This window comes from Oreochromis aureus, linkage group 18 (genome assembly GCF_013358895.1).
Source record: "Oreochromis aureus strain Israel breed Guangdong linkage group 18, ZZ_aureus, whole genome shotgun sequence".
NCBI lineage: Eukaryota > Metazoa > Chordata > Actinopteri > Cichliformes > Cichlidae > Oreochromis > Oreochromis aureus.
This window is the reverse complement of record NC_052959.1, coordinates 25,376,637-25,400,557: the sequence shown is the minus strand read 5'-3', so window position 1 is coordinate 25,400,557 and position 23,921 is coordinate 25,376,637. Positions and strand designations below refer to the sequence as shown.

General features: G+C 38.1%; 1 protein-coding gene across 1 annotated transcript in view; it reads left to right on the top strand.

Moving 5' to 3' along the window:
* The window catches only part of st6galnac3 (ST6 (alpha-N-acetyl-neuraminyl-2,3-beta-galactosyl-1,3)-N-acetylgalactosaminide alpha-2,6-sialyltransferase 3), a 102,910-nt gene that overhangs the window by 70,451 nt on the left and 8,538 nt on the right, over positions 1-23,921 (top strand). Inside the window, exon 4 of the mRNA XM_031731141.2 lies at positions 21,547-21,654. Coding sequence (XP_031587001.2) covers positions 21,547-21,654 — 108 coding nt within the window. The remainder of the gene's footprint in view (positions 1-21,546; positions 21,655-23,921) is intronic.

Here is a 23,921-nt window from a genome sequence, read left to right as displayed (position 1 = left end):
AGTTGGGATGCATTAGGCAGCAAGTGAGCAGTAAGCTTTTGATGTCATTGTGTTGGGAAAACGTCAAGCGTAAGGAGCAGAATGTCAGTCTGTCACATGTAATTAGGCAATTATGCACGATTGCATTCTGCGTTTTCACCACGCATCCTGATCTAAAAACAAATCTTTACACCATTATTCCACATAGTGTTCAAAGCACTATCACTTCACTCAACAGGAACACAGAATACCAGATTATTCCAGCCCGTTTTCTGCATTTAAAGTTAATTTTAACCAGTCCCACTAATAAAATCCACTGATCAAATCAAAAACCTATGAGTCACTCGTCAGTGATTAACTAAAATGATAAATAACAGTTTTGATCAGCTGTTTTTGGCTGTTAAATTAGTCACCGCACCACCTGTAGCTCCAATGTGAACATGAAATAAACATCAAAAGATATGAAGTGTTGATCGATATGAATCATTCTGAGAAAAATAGCGGTATGGTTCAGACCTATGAGCCCAATGTGAAAGCTGAAAATATTGCTTTCTAGCTATAAAAAGTACAACAAGGACTTATTAATGTCATTTTATATCCATCTATAGATACATAGATGGATAGAAAGAGTCCTATCGCTCATTCACTTCATGCTTTTACAAACTGATTTGATCAGAATTTAGTCAGCAATGTGAGAACGATAATTAGCATAGGTTAAATAATGTATTCTGGATAATATTGGCTATAAGCGACTGTCAACAATGGCTTCTAAGGTTCTTGTATGATACTATAAATGCTATGCAGAGCTTTGCAGACTAGCTTTTTACAGTCTGCAAAGCTTTTTATTTCCTTAACTTTGTCCAAGATACAGCTTGATAGTATCAGGTTGGACCTCCTTTTGGTTTCAGGACTGCTGTTCATGGTGCAGGAAACATTCCTCAGACATTTGTGTCTATGTTGACATTAGAGCAACAGTTGTCACAGAGTTGTTGGCTGGATGTCCATGATGCAAGTCATCCATTGCACCAGATTAGAAAGATGGGTGACGCAGACCAGCCAATCTGGCACCGACAACAGTGTCACATTTAAATAATCTTCCTTCCTCCCATTGCGATGCTCAGTTTGGTCTTCACCAGGTGTTTTTGAGTGCGTGTACATGCCTGAATGCACTGAGCTGCTGTCATGTGATTGGCTGATTAGAGCACCGTCTTTTTAGTAATATTTTTTGCTTCTCATCTATGTATCTTTAGTATTTTTTAAATATTTTTGTGACCTTTTCTCTTTGTGATGAACATATCTGTGGTTCCCCTTTCTGTTAAACTTTCGAGCAAGTCAACATTTAACTTTCAAATAGCCTCATTGCTGCTGGGTAACCTGCAGTTAGCTTTAGGAGTACTAGACTGCAATGGTTTAATGCTCATAATCTTCTCACTGCATATCCAAAGTAATCTTAAGATAATGTTTTCTAATAACGGAGAGGCAAAACATGTGATAAGAGATTGGTTCAAAGTATCCAAATATTTAACTCTAGCCTTGTATATACCAACATACTGTAGCACAGCAGCTAGCAAACAATTTTCTGCTGATACATTGAACAAATTAGAGAAGAGTATGACACATCAGTAGCCTGGCTTGGCAGCATGCAGCTTGAAAATGTTGCTTCCTAATTAGCTTGCATTTCATAAATATAAAAAATATATAGATGCTACAATATATTATATTCTACTATCTTAAATTAATTCTAACTTGGCTTTAAATGCAAGTTTGCAAAAAAAATGACTGATTAAATGGCACAAGAAATGCCTTCTGGGGACAGAAGGTAAGTAATCTTATCTAAAACATGAGAAAAAAATCTTTAACAAAATAAAAAGTGCTTACTAGATTTTGGCCATAGGCCACACTTATTATCTTTGCCATGATAAATCTCCCACCACTACTTTTGCACCACTGCATGAGGTCAATCAGGCATATTTTATTCTAGCACTCCCAATTTCAACTGATTGCACCTTTTCTGTTTCTTTTTTCTTATATCGGCCATCTACCACCTTCGAAACTTGTTGAAAAGTTTGGTTTTAGGGCTGATTATCATGACATTTGAGAACATGAATGGGGAGACGTTTTTACTTTAACAGCTAAACATCAGCAAAACATCAAAATCAGCAGCATGTTTTAAAGCTCTGACATTTTCCTAGAACGTTTTCCTGGGAATGTTGACACTGCAGTCTTCTCCTGTAATCGCTGAAACAGAGCACAATTTGGCTTTGGTGGAGAAAATCTCCCTATGCCCAGGATAAGCGAGTCAGTGGGTACTTCACTTTACAGAGTCCTCCATGCAAAATGTCAGAGCAGTGATATGACTGCTGGCTGTTTGCTAGGACATCAGCCTCCACACTGGGAGTTCAAAGCCTCTTTGTACCTTTTTTACTGCACTCTGTCCCCTCACTGTGCTCGTATTGACATCTGCTTTAGTAGGAGTATGAGGCCATTAATTCGTGGAAGAGGGGAAGGTCGGACACAGAAGGTCAGAAGAGAGAGAAGCAGAGGAAGGGGGATGGGGAGAAAATAGTTGAAAGGGTCAGAGAGAGAAATGTGGATAGAAGGGATAAAACTCGTGAACAAAAGAGTGTGGAAAAAAGGGGTGACCGAAAGAGAGATGAAAATTTGAAAACCGCAATGAATATTGAACCAGAAAAAATATAAAACCATACTCAGGGGACTAAAATCCAATATCGCCAATCCCTGAAGGATTGGCAAAAAAAGAAGAAAGAAATAAAGAAGCTCAGCATGTCTAAGGACAAAAAATAGAAAATGAAAGAATTTTTGGTGGGTTTTTTTGGAATGCAGACAACATATATATATATAAAAAGTTGCTTCAGAGTCACTCTCAATAAAGATGTATGCATGTCCATTTAAATCAAAATTCAAATGAAAGGCAATCAAAATTTACTTATAACAGAGCATATAACGAATTTTCAATACTTAACTATTATATATCTTTTAAGATTTAAAATTCTGATTCTGTCCAGGAATGCTGATATAGAATAAAACTTATTAACTCTATGTTACAACAGCATCTGCACGAGAGATTCCTGCAATCGTTTGCATAGTTTCAGTGAGTATTACAGCAAAACAGACGTTCCTATTTTACAGCCATGTTAAGGAAGGTTTAGGGATGTGTAGAAATTGAGCCTGCAGTAAGAAGTCAAAGTGAATTATTTAAACAATTTCTGCGTTGTGCTGCTGATGTTGTCTTTGTGATGCAGCATTTAAAGGACAAGGCTTGCAATTTATGTGAAAAGATCAAAATCTCTCCATACTTCAGGATTTTCCTGCTTGGAAAAAAAAAAGAAAACATTTGTTCCTCTTGAACTTGTAATTTTATAAAAAAACAGTTTTTGTAATTTTCTAAAAGCACGATGTGTCATTGTTGCACTTTTCTATTGCACTGTGTCGTTCTGTTCTGTCTAGTGTTGCACTGTCTTTGTTTTGTGTTTTTGCAATTCTTGCACACTTGCACTTTATGCAGTCCTGTGTTGAGTGTCTGTTACATGTTATATGTAGCACCATGGGTACTGTATCACTGCACATGGTTGAAATGACAATAAAGCTACTTAACTTGTTGGGGACTATTTCAGCAACATGTTACAGTGCCACTGTGACATTGACTCAAAAAACACACCCATCACTCAATAAATCTTTTAGCTATGTGAAGTATTGGATTAAAGGAAGAGTGTATATAAATGTGATGAAGCATGCAGAAGCCCAGCTAAAGTCCAAACTTTTTTACTTTTATGTTTCCTGTAATTTCAATCAATACTTCTAGACTTTACATGCAGAAGAAGATTTCATTTAAATACCCTTGTTTATTTTCTATAGTATGTCAAACTGTCTGTTCTTGGAATTACTGTGTTCCAATTATTGCGTTTTAACAGTGCAAAGTCACTTGCGGCATGTTCATAAGTAAATACATTTCTTAAAAAGCCTCCAGTCGGGTTACAGCATCGACCAATCATCAGCAAACACCGCAGGCTCAAAATGGTAAAATTGCCAGCATCATTAGAAGGCAAAATTTGTTTGTTGACCAGCCAGATCACACCCTTGGACATGTATGACTGCACTAAGTGGGGTTTTCCTCTTATGGCTTAGCGATTTGTTGGATAAGGATTTGGGGTAGAATAGTGTGTTGTTTATTTGCAGTTTATGAATCAAACTCTTCAATAAATGACATTTTTTGGACAAACATTGAATATCTTTTAAAGTTTGGATGTTCTTTATCCCATCAATGCTTGGCAGCTAATGTAAACAGCACCTTTACCCATGGTGTATCACAAATGTATTACCTATTGTGTATGTTAATCATCTGTTTTTGGGCAGTGAACATGTTTAGAAAAAAGCTTAGTACAGGGAATTTGGATAAAACATGACTTGGATCAAAGGAGTAGAAGCTCAATAAAGGTTTTTAAATTCATGCAGGCGAGACGTAAATTCAGTAAATGCTCTTTATACTTTGGCTTGAACTGTTGCACTGGTTTGCTCATAAAGAGCATAATTCATTTAAAGGTGTAACAGTCAGAAGAAGAAAATAAAACTAATACCTCAAAATTAAAAACAAAACAAACCAAAACATCTGCAACCTTGTAGTTGATTGAAAGTGATTTTAATTATGAGACCTATCAGTGGACCTTGACTGTAGCCAATGCTGCATGGATATTTTATGGTTAGCTGAAGTACATTTTCTGTACTGAATGCAATACCACAACAAAATGTTATCATCCTTCTGCAAAAGCTATTCAAGAATTCATAGCTCTGCAAGAAAATGAGAAACAGTAGTACTGCAGGGCTGGGGGTTCAGTTTACCTCCTGCTGCTATGAGACAGGAAACAGTCAACATTTGATGTTGAACTGTATTAGAAACCCACAGCAACACACACAGTAAAACTTGGCTGAATTACGCGTCGACTGCTGTGCATGTACAACACGCCCTGTAAACTAGTATCACAGTAAAATCTCAATTTGACCGTCTTAATTAAAGATATTATGTTTTACTAATGCATATATCACAGAAATAAGTATGAATTGTTTAGTTGCAGATAAAAGGTTTTCAGAAGTTCTGCTTAGATGCTTTTGTTCCCTTTTCAGTGTCACTTAAATTGCCTTTCTTCCCCATTATGGTGCTAAATTTGAACTTGAGCTCATCTTGACCGTGCTTAAATGCACTGAGCTGCATCCACCTGATTGGCTGATTAAGCATTTGCATCAATGAGCAGTTTAACTGCTGTACCTAACAAAGTAAGCGTAGGCCTGTTTTCAGCAACTGGCGCTCTCATGTTCCAGTGGCACATTGTGTTGCTGATGCACATTTATTATTTTAAAGGTTTTGTGATCGAATAAAGCTTAGAACTTTTCTACTAATTTAAGAAGCAATAGCTGAGTGTCTGAGGCATCAGCCCCAGTGGGTTTGATTATAGTCTTACAGCCAAAGAAATTTGTCATTCTCACATCAGAATGTTATTGTTGTAAAAATGAAGGTTGTTCAATATCGAAACCTGGCAAAAACTGAAATGTTTATGAGACAATGTGTGTTTTCTCTTCCCACAAACCAGAATACTCTGGCTCGTTCTGGGTTTACTGAAGCCAGTCAAGGACTTGTGATGTGTCTGTTTTAAATTAGAGACCCTGATGCAAGTTTCCTACCACTAATTTTATTATTGTTCAAAGCCAGTTCTTGCATTAGGTAGCACAATATGACACTGCAACACTCCTGTGACCAGGAGAGAAAATGAACCTTTATATGCCTACATGAATGTTAAAAAAATAAAAATAAATTAATGATTAACAATTCCATTAATCAGTAATTGCCACTTCATGTTGTAAGCAGTACCGTACATTACTTGTGGCTTGAAATCTTGGAAAAATTACTGTTTTTAAGAAGACCACAGCAATATTATCAGTTCTGTTTGAGGCTATGTTTGCTTTTATTTCGCCAGTGTAAGACTGACCGGCATTTTTGTTTGAAGCAAACCGTGTGTATGTAAAAGGATAAAAATATAGCTCCCAACAAGCGTAGCTAAACTACCTCGAAAATGGGCACTGTGATTTTATGCATGCAAAATCAGGAGGTGGGATGTTCAAATTGAGCTAAGAACATGTCAGTTCTACACTGTTGGTGAAGTCCTGGTTATTTTTGCCACACATAACAGACTATTATGCAAGTAATTAATATTCTGGTTCTTGATAACATTTTAAATCTAACTAGACACCTGACAAGATCCATGGAAGTGTTTCTAAAAGGACAAATAGGCCTAAGGGACTTAAGTTCAAGCAGCAAAGCATTTTGATTGTGTTTCAGAAACAAACATTTTCAATTATATAAAAAAAGATGGAAGGAACCTCCACTCCACAGGTTCACAAGGTGCTGGCTTCCTAAAGGTGACAGCGCTATTGAGTTATATTCATAGCCATATAGGTTTACTTTACTTAAAAAGGTAAACATGGCTTTAAAAATTCATGCTAAGGGTAAAAGGAATGTCTTATCAAATTTTCAGTCCAGCCAGTATTTACTGACATATAAAAACCTCTGAACAATGAAAGTTTATTATGTTGTTGCCTTAAAACATATGAAACAGAGTTCAGACTTCTGCTAAAAGTTTTAAAAGGGTCGATTTTAACCCACAGCACTATTTACTAATGAGAAGGTGGACTTTTTCATTCTTTGAAAGTGGAAACGCTCCTGTATGTTGTTTCAGAAAAGCTTACATGGGTCATTTCAGACTGCAGATGCAAACAACCAACACGATCATTTAGCTTGAGGACTTGTTGGATATTTCAGCCACGCTAGCTGCTATGGATAAAAGCAGAAAACCCATTTCAGAGAGTCATTGGAGAAAAGGGAAAAACATAAAAGCCTTTTTTCTCCTGACATCATCCGAACGAGAGATGGAGCTTCTCTGCATCAACAGGCGTCTTCTCTCTGAGGGCCCAAATCATCCCCCTGGTTATTAATAGAGTCACATAGAAAAGTAAACAAAACTGGAATTATGGAAAGCAAATTGTCTTTTTCATAATGTGGGCTGTTGGAGGTCATCCCCGATGCTTCACATTGCCTCCTGGCAGAATTAAGAAACGCCTCAGCGAGCCCACACAGCTGCATTGTTCATTCCTATCGTTAAATTGCTGTGCTCTGCGGTCTGTATAAAAGAAAAATGTTGCCAAAATGCCCTGCTTTCACCTCGCGGCTCTGCTCAGGATTTTGTCACTGTTTTGTCCCAGGGGCTCCTCAGCCACTTCAGAGACACATGAAGACATGGTGTGCCGTTCCTCTACACGGAACTCGCCCACGGGCAACCGCAGTGACTTGTCTCACGGTCTCTTGCTGTATGAAGTAATCAATTAATAACAAACTCTCATTTGCATCAAGCTGCACCCTGCAGGGAGAAGAAAATTACATGCGGATGAAGAAATAGAGGGACAGAAGCAAATGCCGTCTGCTGTTCATGTTCAGATCGATTTTTAAGGCTGCAGAGCGAGTGAGAAAGTCCTTCATGTAACAGCTTTATGTTGGATGGTACTTGTGCAAACCCCAGACAATACTGTATATTTGAAGCTCTGTTCGAGTGGCAATTTCTTTGAGCCAAAACAGAAGAGAGAAAAAGAGATTAAGAGAGAGATAGATGGTTGACTTAATGCCCACCCTCTTCTCAGAGAGGAAGGAACTTGGCCTGATAAAATGCTCTCACCAGATTGTGTCTGAAGTAAATTGATAGAGGATGGATGTGTGGGAGGGTGTAGGTCTATCCACGTAAACCTCAAACCGACCTGGCTGAAAGAATAGGAAGTACTTTGCTGATCCTCATCTTTAACTCCTAAATACTGATATAACGTTAGGTATACAGCAGGTTTGGAGGCAGATAAAACAGACACTAATGGAGAAAAATCACTGCAATGCTCCACATAATAACAGGTATCAGAAGGATGCTGATTGTGATGCAGAAGGAACGAGCTGGTATCATTTTGCTGATTAGCAAATAAAAACAACTCTAAATATCAAGGTTAAAACAATTCTAAATTTGGTCACACTGAGGTTTTTTTATATAATTATGTTGTTGTTTTTTTTAAGAAATCAGGGATACATAGACTCATCAGCTGTTTAAGGACAGTTTGCATTTCAAACATCATTTAACAAGGAGTGTAATCAAAAAGCATTATGTGGATATGAATTGATTTTGATAAAGTGTGCTGTCAGGTCTCATGTAAAAAAAGATAAAAGACTCCCTAGTTGGATGGATAACTAGCAACAAACATAATGTTTGTGCAATGGGAAGAGTTACATAAGGTAAGTACAACCAGAGTTATCATACTTAGTCACAGCCAGACTAAAAACTAAAAGGAGGACCAATCAAAACAATTTTAAGTGACTTTACAAACTAAGTAAAAGAATTCGCACAATTATGAAAATGTGGGATGTCCACATGACTGTGAGTCAACTGCCTTTCACAAAGTGTTGTGTTTATTTGTACTAACTAATCTGATTTTGCTGACACATTGACTTTGGTGGTGCAAGTTAACTTATATGTTAATATGAATATGCTAATATGAAATACAGACCTGGCTATATGAAGTCCACATGTCTTAGGTATTCTGGACTTTTTAAATCTATTGGGTAACTCATGTGTCAACATGATTCAATCAAACAAATACAAATCTGGCAGAATAAGAAATAAACAGTGACTAATACCCAAGTGATTTGGTCCATACACGTAGAATTAAAAACGCTACAGAAAAGCCACGTATGACGGAAGATTAAAGCTTAATTCAGTGAAGGACTTTGAAGTGCAGCATTATTGAGCTTCACCATTTACTGACCAGCCCATAGTGTCCAGTATTAAAGTTTCCTTTGGCTGTCTGTACACAGATCTTCAAAATCTTTATGCAAAGGCCAAGAGATTTGATACAGGAGCTTTCTGGTTTCTGTTTGTAGTCCTTTCGTAATCCAGGTTCTGTTGGTCAATCGCATTTGAGCAGATTGTCCATGACAAAGATTTGAGTTTGTGGAATTGTAGTCTTGAAACAAGGGAATGTTGTCAGATGATGATTTAGCCTTTTGTTATGTTTTTAACATGGTGAGGTTGAGATGTGCAGAGGAGGGAGAGATAATGTATTATGCAAAGGATGTTGAATGTGGTGTTGTCAGCAGGAGGAGAAGTGAAAGATATTTCCTTATTGGTTTATATTTACTACTTTGTGCATCAGTTTAGTATAGCCTGACCTCTTTTTGTACTGTATGTAGTTATTAATCCTTCATCTTTGTCATATGATTCTCCCATGTACTTACTTCCTGTTTTATTTTGATAGTCATTTGTCTCTTGTGCCTTATATTTAATTTACTTCCTTGTCTTGTTGTCATGATTGGTTACAGCTGTGTTTTGTTCCTCAGCTCCTTGATTTGCCCTCCTTGTATCTGTGTGTGTGTGTGTATACCTGGTCTCAGGTTCCTTTTGCCCTTTTTTCAAAGTGTGTGTTAATCCACCCTGTTATAACTCTTTGTGTATTGCCAGCATGTTTTTGGATTCTCTGTATCCTCCCTGTGTTTCCCAGTTCATGTCTTGGATTTTTTGAATTCTAGTTGCTTTCTTTGTGGATTTTTGCACCTCATATACTTTGACTTCTAACCTAAATAAAAGGTGATTTTTATGTTTACCTATTCTGCCTGAGAGTCCTGCCTCGGGGTGTTGTTCCTGCTGAATGTTGAAAGAAAGAGGACATGGGGAGTGTTGGTGTGACAGAGGAAGTGAACCTACTAAAATAGAACTTGTGAAACTATTTGTAAATTGCACTTTATGTTCATGAAAATTCCATGTTTTTTCAACTTGATAACATGTTTTTAACTTCTTACATAACTTCTTGAAATGTCCTTGGATATCCACATGGTACACTCGGTCATAATAAAAAGACCTAAAATTAATTAGAAAACAAGAGAAGATTGGATAGACTTTTTATCTTAGGTATTTTTATCTTACAAGGTGTCAACTATAAAGACTAGGTTTTAAATCACATCTGATGCTAACTAAAATAGAAATTTTATTTCCATCCACCAACCAATAGTTAAACTAGTTTTCAGGTGTATGATATCATTTCACCTGTCCATTTTGATTCCTTTACCATTCTTTTGACACCATCATCATGACATTCTTTAATAACATCTGGAGCACAAAGTTGGCCTGCTTTAGACTGGTTTTCCTCATATTCTTTGAATGTTCTAACAGGAAAGTAATCTTTCCCAATTTGTATTATTGGAAGTGAGGCATTCCTCAAGGACTAATTTTATGTCTTCTTCCATTTTTGTATACATCATATACACCATCAGCCCTATGTTTCAGAAACACAATATTCACCATTACTGTTATGACACATAGTATTACTGAACAATATTGAGATGTGACAGATTTTCTTCAAATGATGCAGACCCAAAGTGAGGATATAGAGTTGTGGTATCCAAACAAAAAGGGAGCGCTACAGAAAGAAACAAAAGGGCAAAAATAACACCAAAGTTATGATATTTCTGGAAAGGGGATACAGACAAGCAATGATCCTAGCTTTGTGCTAAGACACAGGCAAACACATCTAGAGACCGGTCATCTGATAATTGCTAATCATATGGGAAAAAATGTTTAGTCCCCAACTGGTAGTCACTATGGAATTAATTGCAAAAGCTGTAGGGGCCCAAAGTTTGGTAAGTGGCCCCTGGTAACCGTCAGTCACTAGTGAAAGGGTTTTTTGTTGCAATTGCTTTGGCTGCTTGCAGATTTGCTGCAGTCACTAGTAGTTTGCATTAAAGGCGATGACTTCCTGCAAACACTTGCAAACTGCTCGCTAAATGATAGTGAAACCATGCAGACGGCAACAAACATCATTACTTTACTGGTGGAGACCATTCACCATTAAATAATCATTGTTGTTGTGGTAAGGCACAACCTTTAGTTTAAAGACAAAGGTTCTCAATTTCTGGTTTGCATCATAATTTTTCCAAGTTTCACTGCAACTTAGAGAGCAAATGGTGAGTGTTTGCAGTCGGTATCTTCTAGTGAGCAAAGCAATATCAAGGAAGTTTTTGGTGCAGCAACTTTCACCAGGTATCAGCCAGCAACCTCAAGCAGCTACTAGCCAGCTGGTCAGGGAAAACACCCCAACAACCAGTTGAAAACATCCCTGGAAACCTCTGGCCTAAGCTGACTACCCTAAGCTAACCTGCTGCAGCAGGATACAGCTATACATTTAGGCACAAGAGTTGAATCAATGCGATAATCTAACTGAGTAAGAAGGTAAATGACCATAATAAATTCCATTACATTTCTTTGTATCTTGAGTCGTGATTTATGAGCTGCCAAAGGCAGTTATATCAGCAGTGGGTCGTGCATAATGAGAGCAGGTGTTCTTTTAAACATGCAGTCAAAGAGTGACACCCAGCCAGGCTATTATGTGAATATGTGCATTTGCCTGATATTACATCATTTATTTTTGCCTACTGTAAAACAGTTTTCGGAGTCAAAAGGATTTCCTCTCTGAGTAAGGATCAAGTTTTCACAATAGAGCTGAGTTATATTCCACTAAGCACTTCTGACAGGTGTCATGTCATATTTGTGCAGCTTGCAGAGGCATTAGATAGCATGGCTCGACTGAATCAGTCGTCAGTGCAGAGTTTCTTGCACACGTGGACAGCTCTCTTGCTGTGAATGTCAAGTGTGAGTTATTGAACAGAGTCGTAGGTAGAGGAGTCTCTCACTGATCCTGGGCAGTTCTCCACCGCTCCTTAGCCCCTGGCGCTCGGCAGGTAAAGCACAACAAGCTCCAGATCAGTCCGACTTAGGGGATTATTTACTTAGACCCCGCTCAGAGCATCTGACTTCATTTCTCAAACACCTTTCATTTCCCAGTGCCAGTAGCACGGCAGCATCCTAGCATGTCAGTCCCAATCGCTCCCGCCTCACTTGTCTCAGGTCTGTGTTGGAGAGCAACAAAAAGAGGGATTTATCGGAGCTTTTTATGCACATTTTTTATTTCTTTTTTTAATCCCCATGGTTCATGCCCAAACCCAATTTATTGTTTTATTTTTCAAGAAAGCTGTCTCAGTGGCTTTAAAGACTGCTTTAAAAGCCAGGCAGTGTCGAGCCAGACATCATGACACATTTTGTTAGCTGTCTTTGAGTAAAAGACTGAATTTTTCTGCTTTAACAAAACAAGCAAATTGCATTCTCTCTGTCCTCCGGCTCTGGATGTTATTTGTCGCCTGCCAAAGCAGCTTCACACCGTGTCTTATCTCTCTTAAATTGGCCACACAATAACAGCATCTTTTCTGCTCTCTTGTCCCATTATAATTGTCACAGGTAAACACATTACTCGTCGTAGACCCTGAATTCAGTCGTTCTCGGCACGTCTTCACTTCCAGACATCTGCTTTGAAACGTTAGCTATCGGGTCAGCGGATCCCACCCCCTTTATTTATTCCTGACTGCCTTTTTGCTCCAGGACATCCAGCTCTCAACTGGGACGTGGTGTATGTGTGCCTGTATTCGTCTCTGTCTGCGTGTGTGCCGCAAGAGTGGCAAATTCCTAATGAATAATGCAGGGTAATAGTGATGTGTTGACAACTCTGACAGCTGAGAGCTGCCGAGCTGTGTATCAGTGATAATGTGCCATTTCCCTTCTGTGCTCCTCCACTCCTTTATTACAGCAAATTGCATTTTTTTTAATTTTCACCTCCCCACAACCCCACTGTCTATGTGTTTATGAGGGTTTTGTTGTACCACTAAACCTCAAAAAACAAACTACTTTCTGTTCACATTTTTTATTAACTCTTTAGTTTAATCTCTGATTGGTTTCTGGATTTGTACCCAGACTCTGGCTTTGTAAGATACTGGTGATTTGAGTGTTTGGCTTCTTATTTAACCACCTAATGAATTCACCAGAGAGTCACTCAGAGAGCACACTTTTTTGCAAAGGTCTTTTCCCTTGTTTGCATTTTCAAAGAAAGTGGATTCATACCTAAATTTAATGGGTTCTTTCTTTGTCCACCTCTTGGTGAGGTTTCATGAACTTTGTCTTGATAGTTCATCATGTTGTTAAAATACAAACACAAACATTCTAACTCTAAATCAAAAAATAAAATGAAAGGTTGGTGTTTTTACAGTAGAGACTAAAGGATATTGAAGTTATTATATGATTTTAAATGTGTTTTAGCCTCGTAAATTTAATTTTACACTCAATTAATGTTTTGCTATCAAGCCGCCATAATGGTAATTGTAAAGCACAGATGGAAAAGCAGAGCTTTGTTGGCCTACAGAGGAAGACAACTGGGAGTTTATTTCTCACTTTACAACCTATACTGACAAGAGAGCACCAAATCATGCTTATTGTTCACATATGGTAAAGAACGCTCTAGCTCACCATAAATGGACGCATATCAGCTAAACAGATGAAACGGTTTTAAATTAAAACATTTGCCTGTTTTTTTTTTTTTTTTTTTTTTTATTATTTCTTTTAAAAACTTTTCTTTTGCTTTTTGTAACATAAACTGCAACAGCTAAAATAGTTAATATGACATATTAGCACTATGATGGAAACCCTGAAAAATCCACTCGATGGGTTTCATCTGTGTTTTATCCTTGTTAATACCAGCTCTGTTAGATAAAGATAAAAAAAAAAACATCATGAAAGATCTCATTATTAAAGTTAACACAGTATAATTTTTTACTTCATGGTGACACTAGAGAAAAAGTCAGGCCATCACCAGAGTCAGTAGGATTCAGCCTTTGGCGCTCTGAACATGTGAAATGTCAATGTAATCTATCCAGCAGCTGTTTGTGTCTCAACTTTAGTCTTAAATTATTCATTCTAGCATGGCTAAAATAGAGCTGAGTCAACCAGGTTTGTGGTTTTGTTCGACATAAGCATACTAGAAAACATTCACGTATTGGCTAGAAGATGAGCCCATCCATCCATGTTCGTCCACTTAAGAGACGGGGTACACCCTGCAAAGGTTTCCACTTTGTTATGGGACAAAGAAACAAACAAAAAAGTACGCATAGAGCAGATTTAGAATCATCAGTTAACCTAGCATGTTTGTCTTTAGTGTGTGGGAGGAAGAACCCACACAGACATGGGGAAAAACATCCAAACGCCACACAGGACGCTCCCACTGTTTGTGTGATGTTAAGCACCAAGCAAAAGAACTACTTTATTTATTGTGTTTGTCCAGACAACATGAAAAGGAAAACGTGACACACATACAGAGAGTGAAATGAAGTGTCCAGATAACTTACCTGGCACACGATCGTGTGCCAGATGATGAAATTTGTTGAAATTGGTTGTTAATAAAGTTGCTGATCAGCAGCAGCAGAAAAACACAAGCAACCTGACAAGAACGCCACTTACAGAAACTAAAACTTCAGCAATTTTATCATCAAGGACACAGAGAGCATTACTCACAGTAACCAGTCAGAAAAATTCAGAACAATTTTTGCACTTCATAATGAGCAGAGAGCACTTTCAAGACTTACATGTTGTGTCCCTACATATCCACCTGCTCCTTCCACCTCTCACAGTTGTGACTGAAATAGCGAAACCCACAGAATGTAAATGTTAAATGTTTCTATGTTAAAATTTTGACCCCTTTGCATTTAATGATGCATGTGTTTGCATAATATTTTGCAGTGACTCTGGACTATGTTTAAGGAGGTTACTGCAAACCAAATGCCCTTGTGTGTTTGTGCGCCTTTGCTTTTTCTGAATACAAAATTTAGATGATGCCTTTGTTATAATGCAGCGAGTCTGAACCAAAGCTATTGGGCATAATTGGATTCTATAAAACTGAAAGTTTAAACCATTCTTCACTGGTGAGTTTTAATAATTTTTCTTATGTAACTGTATTATGTATTATCTTGAGGCTTGATTTCATTCATATCAAAGAATTAGTCTCATGGTTAAAGCAAATGAAAACAATAGTATCAAAGGCTAAGTGTGTGTGTGTCAACATGATATCCTCATAAATTAGTCACTGGCCCTATATTCTAATAAAAGGTTGTGATTGAAGTAACTGTTCTGTAATGTAAATCATGTGCAGCTCACTTTTAGTTCTTTTTATTTATTTATTTTTTAAATTCCTTCCCAGTCAGTTGAACACCCTCACAATCCCTAATACATCTATCGTCACTAACATCTATATCCATGATTGCATGTGACTTTAAAAAGGTGGAAAGTTCTCAAAAAATTTAGTATATGTTACAAGACAGATGTAATGAGAAAGGGGAGTAATATATTCCTTGGTAATGGAAAAAGAATAGGCGTGAGAAGGTGTGTTAAATAGAAATGTTCGAGTTTTTCCACAAACTGATTAAATTCTTTCACTGATCTTTCATGGGGATGGTATAAGCTAGTTAAAAAAACAGTCCACGGGTTTATTGGGCAGCTCAGGTTTATCTACGAGGAGGCTTTTGGATAACAGCAACAATACAATCGCGTGTTCTGCTGTGTGGGCTCCGTGAGTGAAAGTACTGCCGCTGTATTTCACCTTGATTTTAAATAATGTGCACAAAGCCTCAGATTCAAACCGAAATTTAGACTTTGTGAACCATTTTAACCATTTTAAAACCCCCAACAGAAACCATAATTTTCATTTTATAGAGTGCATATGCAATAGAAAGATTTCTTCCCTTTTCTGCTGTCTATACGGAGGCATGCCTATTAAAGGATCTAATCTTATTTAAGTCAAAAGGGAACTGAATGTTTGGTAGTTAAAAAACCTTGACATGCCTCAAAAAAGTGGTGTACAACAGATGGTCAATGCCTAAACACTGTATAACATTCTCAGCTATGAGAACATGCTTCATAATGTAAATGCTGGGAAAATGAAGCAATAGGAATGAGTTCAGGATAGCCTGAACTCAGCACTTCTATGAAAAAAGCTGTTAATATATAAAAATTATTGGGCCACACCTTAATGTTTGAATTCGTCTGGATTAACATCAGCACAAAAATTGTTTGCCAGGAGCTTCGTGGCTGAGCACCGGGCTTTTTTCCCTATAGTGTTTTCTCTATTAGAAAAAATATTAAATGTCCAATAAAAATCCAACATTTTCCTGTAAAATAATAACTACCTAAGAAACCTACACGAGTTCTAGGTTACACACATATACATGGACTGTATTTGTTAGGAGGCCTGGGTCGTTGACCCAGGGTTTTTGAGTTTGTTATATTAGTTATAATTTCTAGTCTTTGGTTTCTTTGAGTTCTGTCTTATGGTTTATGTCTCTGTCATCTCTAGTTGCTCTGTCTCCCCTGTCAGCTGTATCCCTTGTCTAGTTCGCGTCTCTGTGTATCCTTAGTTGCTATATTCCGTGTCCAGTCAGTCTGTGTCTGTAAGTTCAGTCTGTGTTGTGTTTCCTGTTTTACTTTGAAGGTCTCTGTCTTTTCTCAGTGTGTTCAGTTTATGCTTCTGTCTCGTTAGTCCTGATTTGCCCCAGCTGTGTTTCCCTCCTGTTGCCCATTCCCTGATTACTCCCTCTGCGTATTTAAGCCCTGTGTTTTCCTGTGCTCTCTGTCGCGTTCTACCGTTTACCTAGCTGTGTGTTCTGTCAGTTCTCTGGTTTAAGTTTATTTTGATTTTCCCAGGTATGTTTTGTTACCCTTTTTGAGTTCAGCATTAAAGCTGTTTTGAGTTCACCTTTTTGTCTCCGGAGTCTGCACTTTGGGTCCTCTTCCTGTCTGCACACAGCCGTAACATAACAGTATTATTATTGGCAAATTCAGCACATAACGAAAATACAATGCCTGCAAGCACGCTGACTTTACTTTAATGCTCACAGACACTATTATTTTCTGGCAGAGCCAGTGATGATCTAATAATAAGCATTCACAAAATAAACAAACACTATACAGCATCAGCTGTGCACCGGCTATTATGAAAATATCTCCAAGCAAAATATCTAAAAACATTCACTTACACGTTATTTACAGACAAATAAATTGCACTGGATCTCCAACTTTCCGTTAATAACAGGCTGATGTGCATTTTTGGCTACTGTGCAGTGGCAGAGCAATGAAAAACTGGCCGTCCTCACCCTGATACTCCAAAAGTGTTTTTTCACATGGAATTGACTTTGATTGTTGGAGTTTTCTATCAGTACTGTAGGGTTTTACCTTGCAATATAAAGCACCTTAAGGTGACTATTGTTGTGAGTTGGCGCTATATAAAAAAAAAAAACCCAATTGAGCTGAATTGAAACTGTTCATCATGCAATGCATTTTCAACTGCTGCCTTGACAAATGTTAGCTCCGAGCTCTCAAGCCAGCAAAGAAATTGTATTTGGGCTATGAGTCTACATTCTGCTGTGGTCAGGTGTTGATTCTGATGATCTGCTCGGTGTTGCTGTTTTTGATGGCTTCGTCAGAGGCGCCATAACAGAGAGAGCTGTTATGCTGTTAAGCTGTAGCCCATGGAGCAGATAGAGACAAACATTAAAACACACAAAAAAATAAATGTATGAATGCTGAATTAATTAATTATTATTTTATATGCATATACACTAACAGTCAAAGATTTGGACATACCTTCTCATTAAAAGTTTTTCTTTATTTTCATGAGTATTTACATTGTAAAGTCTCATTGAAGGCATCAAAATTATGAATAAAAACATGGAATTATGTGATAAACAAAAAAGTGTGAAATAACTCAAAACATGTTTATATTTTAGATTCTTAAAAAATAGCCACCCTTTCCTTTGATTACCACTTTGCACACTCTTGGCATTCTCTCGATGAGCTTCATGAGGTCGTCACCTGAAATGGTTTTCCAGCAGTCTTGAAGGAGTTCCCAGAGATGCTGAGCACTTGTTGGTCCTTTTGCTTTCCCTCTGTGGTCCATCTTATTCTGGGTTTAGGTCAGGAGACTGTGGAGGCCAGGACATCTAGCGCAGCACTCCATCACTCTCCTTGGTCAAATAGCCCTTACACAGCCTGAAGGTTTGCTCGGGGTCATTGTCCTGTTGAAATCGCTGCAGGATGCTGTGGTAGCCATGCTGGATCAGTGTGCCTTCAATTTTGAATAAATCCCCAACAAAGCACCTCCACACCATCAGACCTTCTTCATGCTTCACGGTGGGAACCATGCATGTAGAGACCATCCGTTCACCTTTTCTACGTCATACAAAGACACCACAGGTGGAACCAAAGAAGTAAAATTTGGACTCATTACATCAAAGCACAGATTTCCACTGGTCTAATGTTCATTCCTTGTGTTTCTTGGCCCAAACAAATCTCTTCTGCTTGTTGCTTTTTCTTAGTTGTGGCTTCTTAGCAGGTGTTTGACCATAAAGGCCCGATTCGCACAGTCTCCTCTGAACAGTTCATGTAGAGATGTGTCTACTACTGGAACTCCATGTGGCATTTATCTGGGCTCTAATCTGAGATGCTGTTAACTTGTGATTTCTGAGGCCGGTGACTCCTCTTGTGAGCCAGTTTTGGTCGTAGTGCTTGATGGTTTTGCAACTGCACTTGGGGACACATTCAAAGTTTGCCTGACCTTCAGTTCTTAAAGTAATGATGGACGTTCTCTTTACCTAGCTTATTGGTTCCTAATATGAATTCTAACAAGGATCAAATAGGACTGTAAGCTGTGTACCAACCTGACTTCTGCACAACACAACTGATGGTTCCAATCCCATTAAGAAGGTAAGAAATTCCAAATGAACCCTGACAAGGTACACCTGTGACATGAAAACTACTACTACTGCATCATGAAGCTCATTGAGCGAAGGCCAAGGGTATGCAGCACTATCAACAAATCAAAGCATTGCTACTTTCAGGAATCTAAAATATAAGCCATATTTAGAGTTATTTATCATATTTTTCTTTGCTTCATAATTCCATATATGTTGCTTCATATGGTTAATGTATCTACAATGTAGAAAGTGGTAAAAAAAGAACTGGTAGTGTGTATATATCAAATATGATACCAAAGTTTTTTTTTATGCCCCAGTGACTGTTAGTTTTGATTATCCATCCAAATAACTGCATTAGAATAAGTGCAGAGAAATGTTCCGAGACTTGCTTCTAAAAGGAATTCAATGAGAAATCAGATACTCTTGTGCTGATGTGTTTGCTTGTTTGGTCTAACCATACTTGGTAAGGGACTTAAGCAACATAACATTAACTGTTTGCACTATTAAAAATTTAGTATCTATTGCCAGAGAAAGAGAACTGTGCGTCACACCACAAACTGTATTTATCAAACTGGAAATGTGCTTTGTACAATATTTATGTATTACAAATATCATATTATTATTTGTTTATTTAGCAGATGATCTATTATTTTATAGTGCAACTGAATGATGAGAAAATGACCGAAGTGGTGGCCAAAATATTAATTTCCTCAACAGCTCACTATATCGTCTTCTGCAGCTCACTACACAGAAAATAGAGAAGCGTGAATGAGTGAATGCTTTTGGATACAACCTTTATCTCACATGGAAAATCAGACTGTAAATCATCTGCAGGAAACACATAAGAAACCCTTTTTAAAAGATCATCTCAGTATTTACTACAGAACAATGCTGGTTTTGGTTGTGAAGTTTAATTGGCACAGTTCCTGTATGTCAAGATTTTCTAACTAGTTTTGTGTTCTGGCTTCTTGCATGTAGCAACAGTAGTTTTACTATAGTTCACACTGTGTGCCTTAAAGTCTGGTGAACGGAAAACAGTGCTGTCCATGGTCCTAACCCTGAAACAGTATCTTCAAAGTATTGAATCCAATAATAGGCATTTGTTTGTGGGTTTTGCATTTGTATTTTAATTTGGAGACAAAAAAGAGATTAATTAACATCCTACAAACAATCCGGTTTAATGAAATAATTCAATTAATTCAAGAAGGATGTAATATTTGTTTGTTTTCTAAGTCTGTCTGTACACATACTGATCTACTAACATGAATAATTCTGCAGCTTTGGCCTCTTTAAACAGAAATAGAAAGAAGTCATTTGTCCAGAACTAAATAATCTGAACTTAATCTTGAGCCCACACTATGAATGCTCATAGCAGTAGTTGTCTTTACTGACCTTTTGGGAATTGCATTTGTGTTTGTGGCAACTAATGGATAAATATAACCACAATAAAAAAAAAAATCAAAGGTGCAGACGTTACATCCCACATATAAAAATAACACTGATATATAAGAACAGCAGAAATATAACCAAGAATCAAAGCACACCAATGTTAAAGCAACACAACTGTCATATTAAGTTTTGTGCTTTTTTTTGTGGTTTACAGCAGGTAAAGAAGTGTGCCCAAGACCACTACATCCCCCTTTCTGTTGTCATACTCTACATTTATTGTTTTTGGAATTATTTTTTCTTGATCACAATATCCACTTGTGAAATCTAACAATAAGTCTTTTTAGTCATCTTTAAATTAAAAATTCCAGCTTTTAATTTTTTTAAAAACGTTATTAAGCCCGTCTTTGTCCTATGTGTTATTGAACTGAATGTCCTTGAAGGTTTTGTGCTGTTGGTAAAATAAAACAAGCCGTCTGAACACACCTCCTCGGGACGTGCGTAACTATAACAAACACCTTTCACTGTTTTCTGACAGTTTTTAAGAAAAAAATAAGCTGAAGTGAACAATAATGAAAATAATTTGTAGTTTCAGACCTAATTTATTCATTTGTTTATTTTAATAATGGTGTTGTATAATTGGATGCTCTAAATGAATTTTCATTGCACCTCTCCGTATTGATGCTGCATTACACGGTGGTCATGTCCCATTTTGTTTATCATTATCGGTATCATGCAGTGCACTGCATTTAATTTACTCACAGTCTAAGGCTCCTGGTGGTGTTTTGCATTGCAGAGAAGAGGGGCCCTCGGGGTGTGTGGGGGGCCCCCTGCCTGGAAGAGGCTAGGGAAGCACATTTTATGACCCACTTCAGGTGTTACTAATCAGGTTTCTTAAAAAAAAATCTTGAGTCTGTTTGAAAATGATCAAAGCTCTCTTTTTTTAAACTTTGATGGGTCAGAGCTCATAAACTACGGGTCTGATGATGATGATGAAAGGATAATGCATGTTGTTATTGACCGGCCTGCTTCACTCACAGGGGATGACTGCTGTGAATGAAGCTAATCAACAACAGCAAGCATTTCTCAGCCTTTAAATATACAGTCACTGTGAATGTTACAACCCCCTAAATTATCACTGTACATAATATTTATTTGGTCTCTAAAATTAGAAACATTTCTCATGTGACATTGACATATGGTTATGCATCTGCCAGCTTTCTTGCTGTTCTGTAGATACATATACATTTGAGCTGAGGCTCAGATCCAGAGCAGCCTACACTAAGAACATCTGTTAGGATAATTATAATTCTTAGCTCAGCTGAATTACAATCAGACAAGAGGGACGTGTACAAAGGGCTGAGAAATGGCATACTTAAAACTTTGTGCTTGTTTTTTATTTCAATGCAAATGATTAGGATTTTTATGCAAATGAATATTACAGTGCATTATCTGTAATTTGTGTCTTGCAGGATCCAGTCCGGCTCCTACCTCAGCACAGGCTGGTTCACGCTCATCCTCGCCATGGACATGTGCAAAGAGATCCATATCTATGGCATGATAAATGACACCTATTGCAAGTAAGACATGAACTGTCACGCTCCCCGCTACCCGCTCCCACACCTTCCTTCCTCTATACTTGCATGAAAAATGCACGCGTTCCTACAAAACTTTGAAAACTCCATTCACATTCACTGCAGCGCCGGCCAATCACAACCTCCCATAACCACAGCCTGCCCTGTTACATTTCCAATGCCTCAGTTTGGATTTAATGGCTGAGTTTCTATGCTGAAATCCATATTGGGTTCTCTGTGCCGTGAATACCATTATGTTTCCCTGCCTAGAATACCCAGCAGGCAGCAGTCTCTCTTTGGCTGCGGGTGGCTGGGCTGCAGCACCCCGATTCCTCCTCTGCTTCGAGTTTTATTTGTATATCGGGCCTGTCGTCTTCTCTCTGACTCCGGGGTGAGTGATTACTGTCTGACTGCGAGGCCATGGGAGGGATGACAAACAAGATGCTCTTGCTCTGGGCATGGCTGCTCAGTCTCAAGTCATCTCAGCGTTGATGATCTCGCCTCCTCTCGCAGCTCTACCTGAGCTCTCTCTATCCCCCAAATCAAACACTTTTACCTAATGCACACTGAAAATCCTGACTTTTATCCTCTCTGTGCTCCCCGTGCACAGCAGGAGCTGAAATAAAAACAGCCCAAGACACATGGCAGAGCGAAGCGATAATATAACCAGCATGGAGGATTTTATGATTCAGTGAGGCAGTTAAGGGCCAGTTTTCTCTCCCTGCCTGTCTCTCATTTATTTCCCTCCATCCTGCATAGGACAGGAGTATATTGTGTTTCACCAAGTTTCTGAGTTTAGAGTCACGCAAAGTGCTTTTGTTAGCTGGATGCTCCAGAACAACAAGGAGAAGGAAACTTTTGTGTGGCAATATTCATGGTTTTAGTTAGGATTGACCCCAGTGGTTCTGTGGCAGTGGTGCTTCAACAGGTGCTGCAGAGAGGGTGAAATTGAATTTATTTGTCAACACTGGTGCACACTGTGTGACACAGAAGAGAGGCAGTGATTGGGCTTTGTATTACTGTAAGCTGGCAGACAGCCACGGTCGCTTTCCCGCTGTGGAGCCACTGGCTGCCGTGATGGCTGTTTCCCTTCTCTCTGTGTTCATTCTCTCAGTGCAATTGTTACACAAGTCATCCTCTCATAAAGCTGTCACTCGCCATTAGAAACCAGTGGCAGAGTGCACAATGAACCTTATCCATTGCTCCAAGCTTCCTTCTGTTTATATTGATCCCTTCTTTTGAATGCAAACTCTAAACCGAGCGACGCATCGTGAAATCCATTACTGTACATTACTGAGCTTGCTGCATGTTTTCAGATTTACTTTGTCTCAGAATAGAAGTGAATCTGTTGTGATGTAAATCAGAGTTTAGTTAAAAGACTATTTATTGAATAAATGTGGGTGCTGACAGCAGCCCCTTTTTTCAAATAAGGTAGACCTGCCGAGTAGAAGCCTTTGCTCGCGGCAGAATCAGCTCGAATTACTGAACACCGTCTCAAAGGAGCTTCGTTTTAATGGTTTAATAATTTATTAATTTGTTTTCTTACTTTAGATTTTTATTTCTTTTAAGCCAAAACCAAGAACGCTAAATGTAATCTTAACTGTGAGAAAGAGAAGATTGAAAATTTTAACAATATATATTTATCAATATGTATATATTTAACAATATGTAAATACTCAAACATCAGTCATGGTTTTAATTTGATCTGCAGTAGAAAAATAAATACCAATATGTTTTTTTTTAAACCTGAGCGACTAGTGCAAACACATTTTCTCGGGGTGCTATGGTTACACACACGCATGTTATGTTAAGTGATGAATCTAAATTGGTCCTAGCTGTGAATGCCTGTCTCTCTGAGTTAGCCCAGCGATGAACTAGCGACCTGTCCAGGATGTATGTTGTATCTGTGAGAGCTGGGATGGGTTTGTGAGCTGTGACCTTAGTTGGATAAGCAGTTAAAAAGCTGGCTGGATAACTGGATGGATAGACATTAGACAAATATTCTACTACTATAACAGTCTCTACTTTGCAGGGCAGCTTTTCCACAATTTTTGAGACTTTAGGCAGGGATTTGCTCCCATTTATACACGACAGCATTAACAGGATGTAGAGTGATGAACTCTGGCCTGGAGATCCTATTCCAATTCATCCCAAAAGTGTTGGATGGGCTGCTGTTTTTCTAAAACCAACTGGGAAAACCTTTTCTTTACTGACCTCGATTTGTGCCTGTGGGATTTGCCTTGTTGAAACAGGAGCAGGCTGTCTTCACTGTC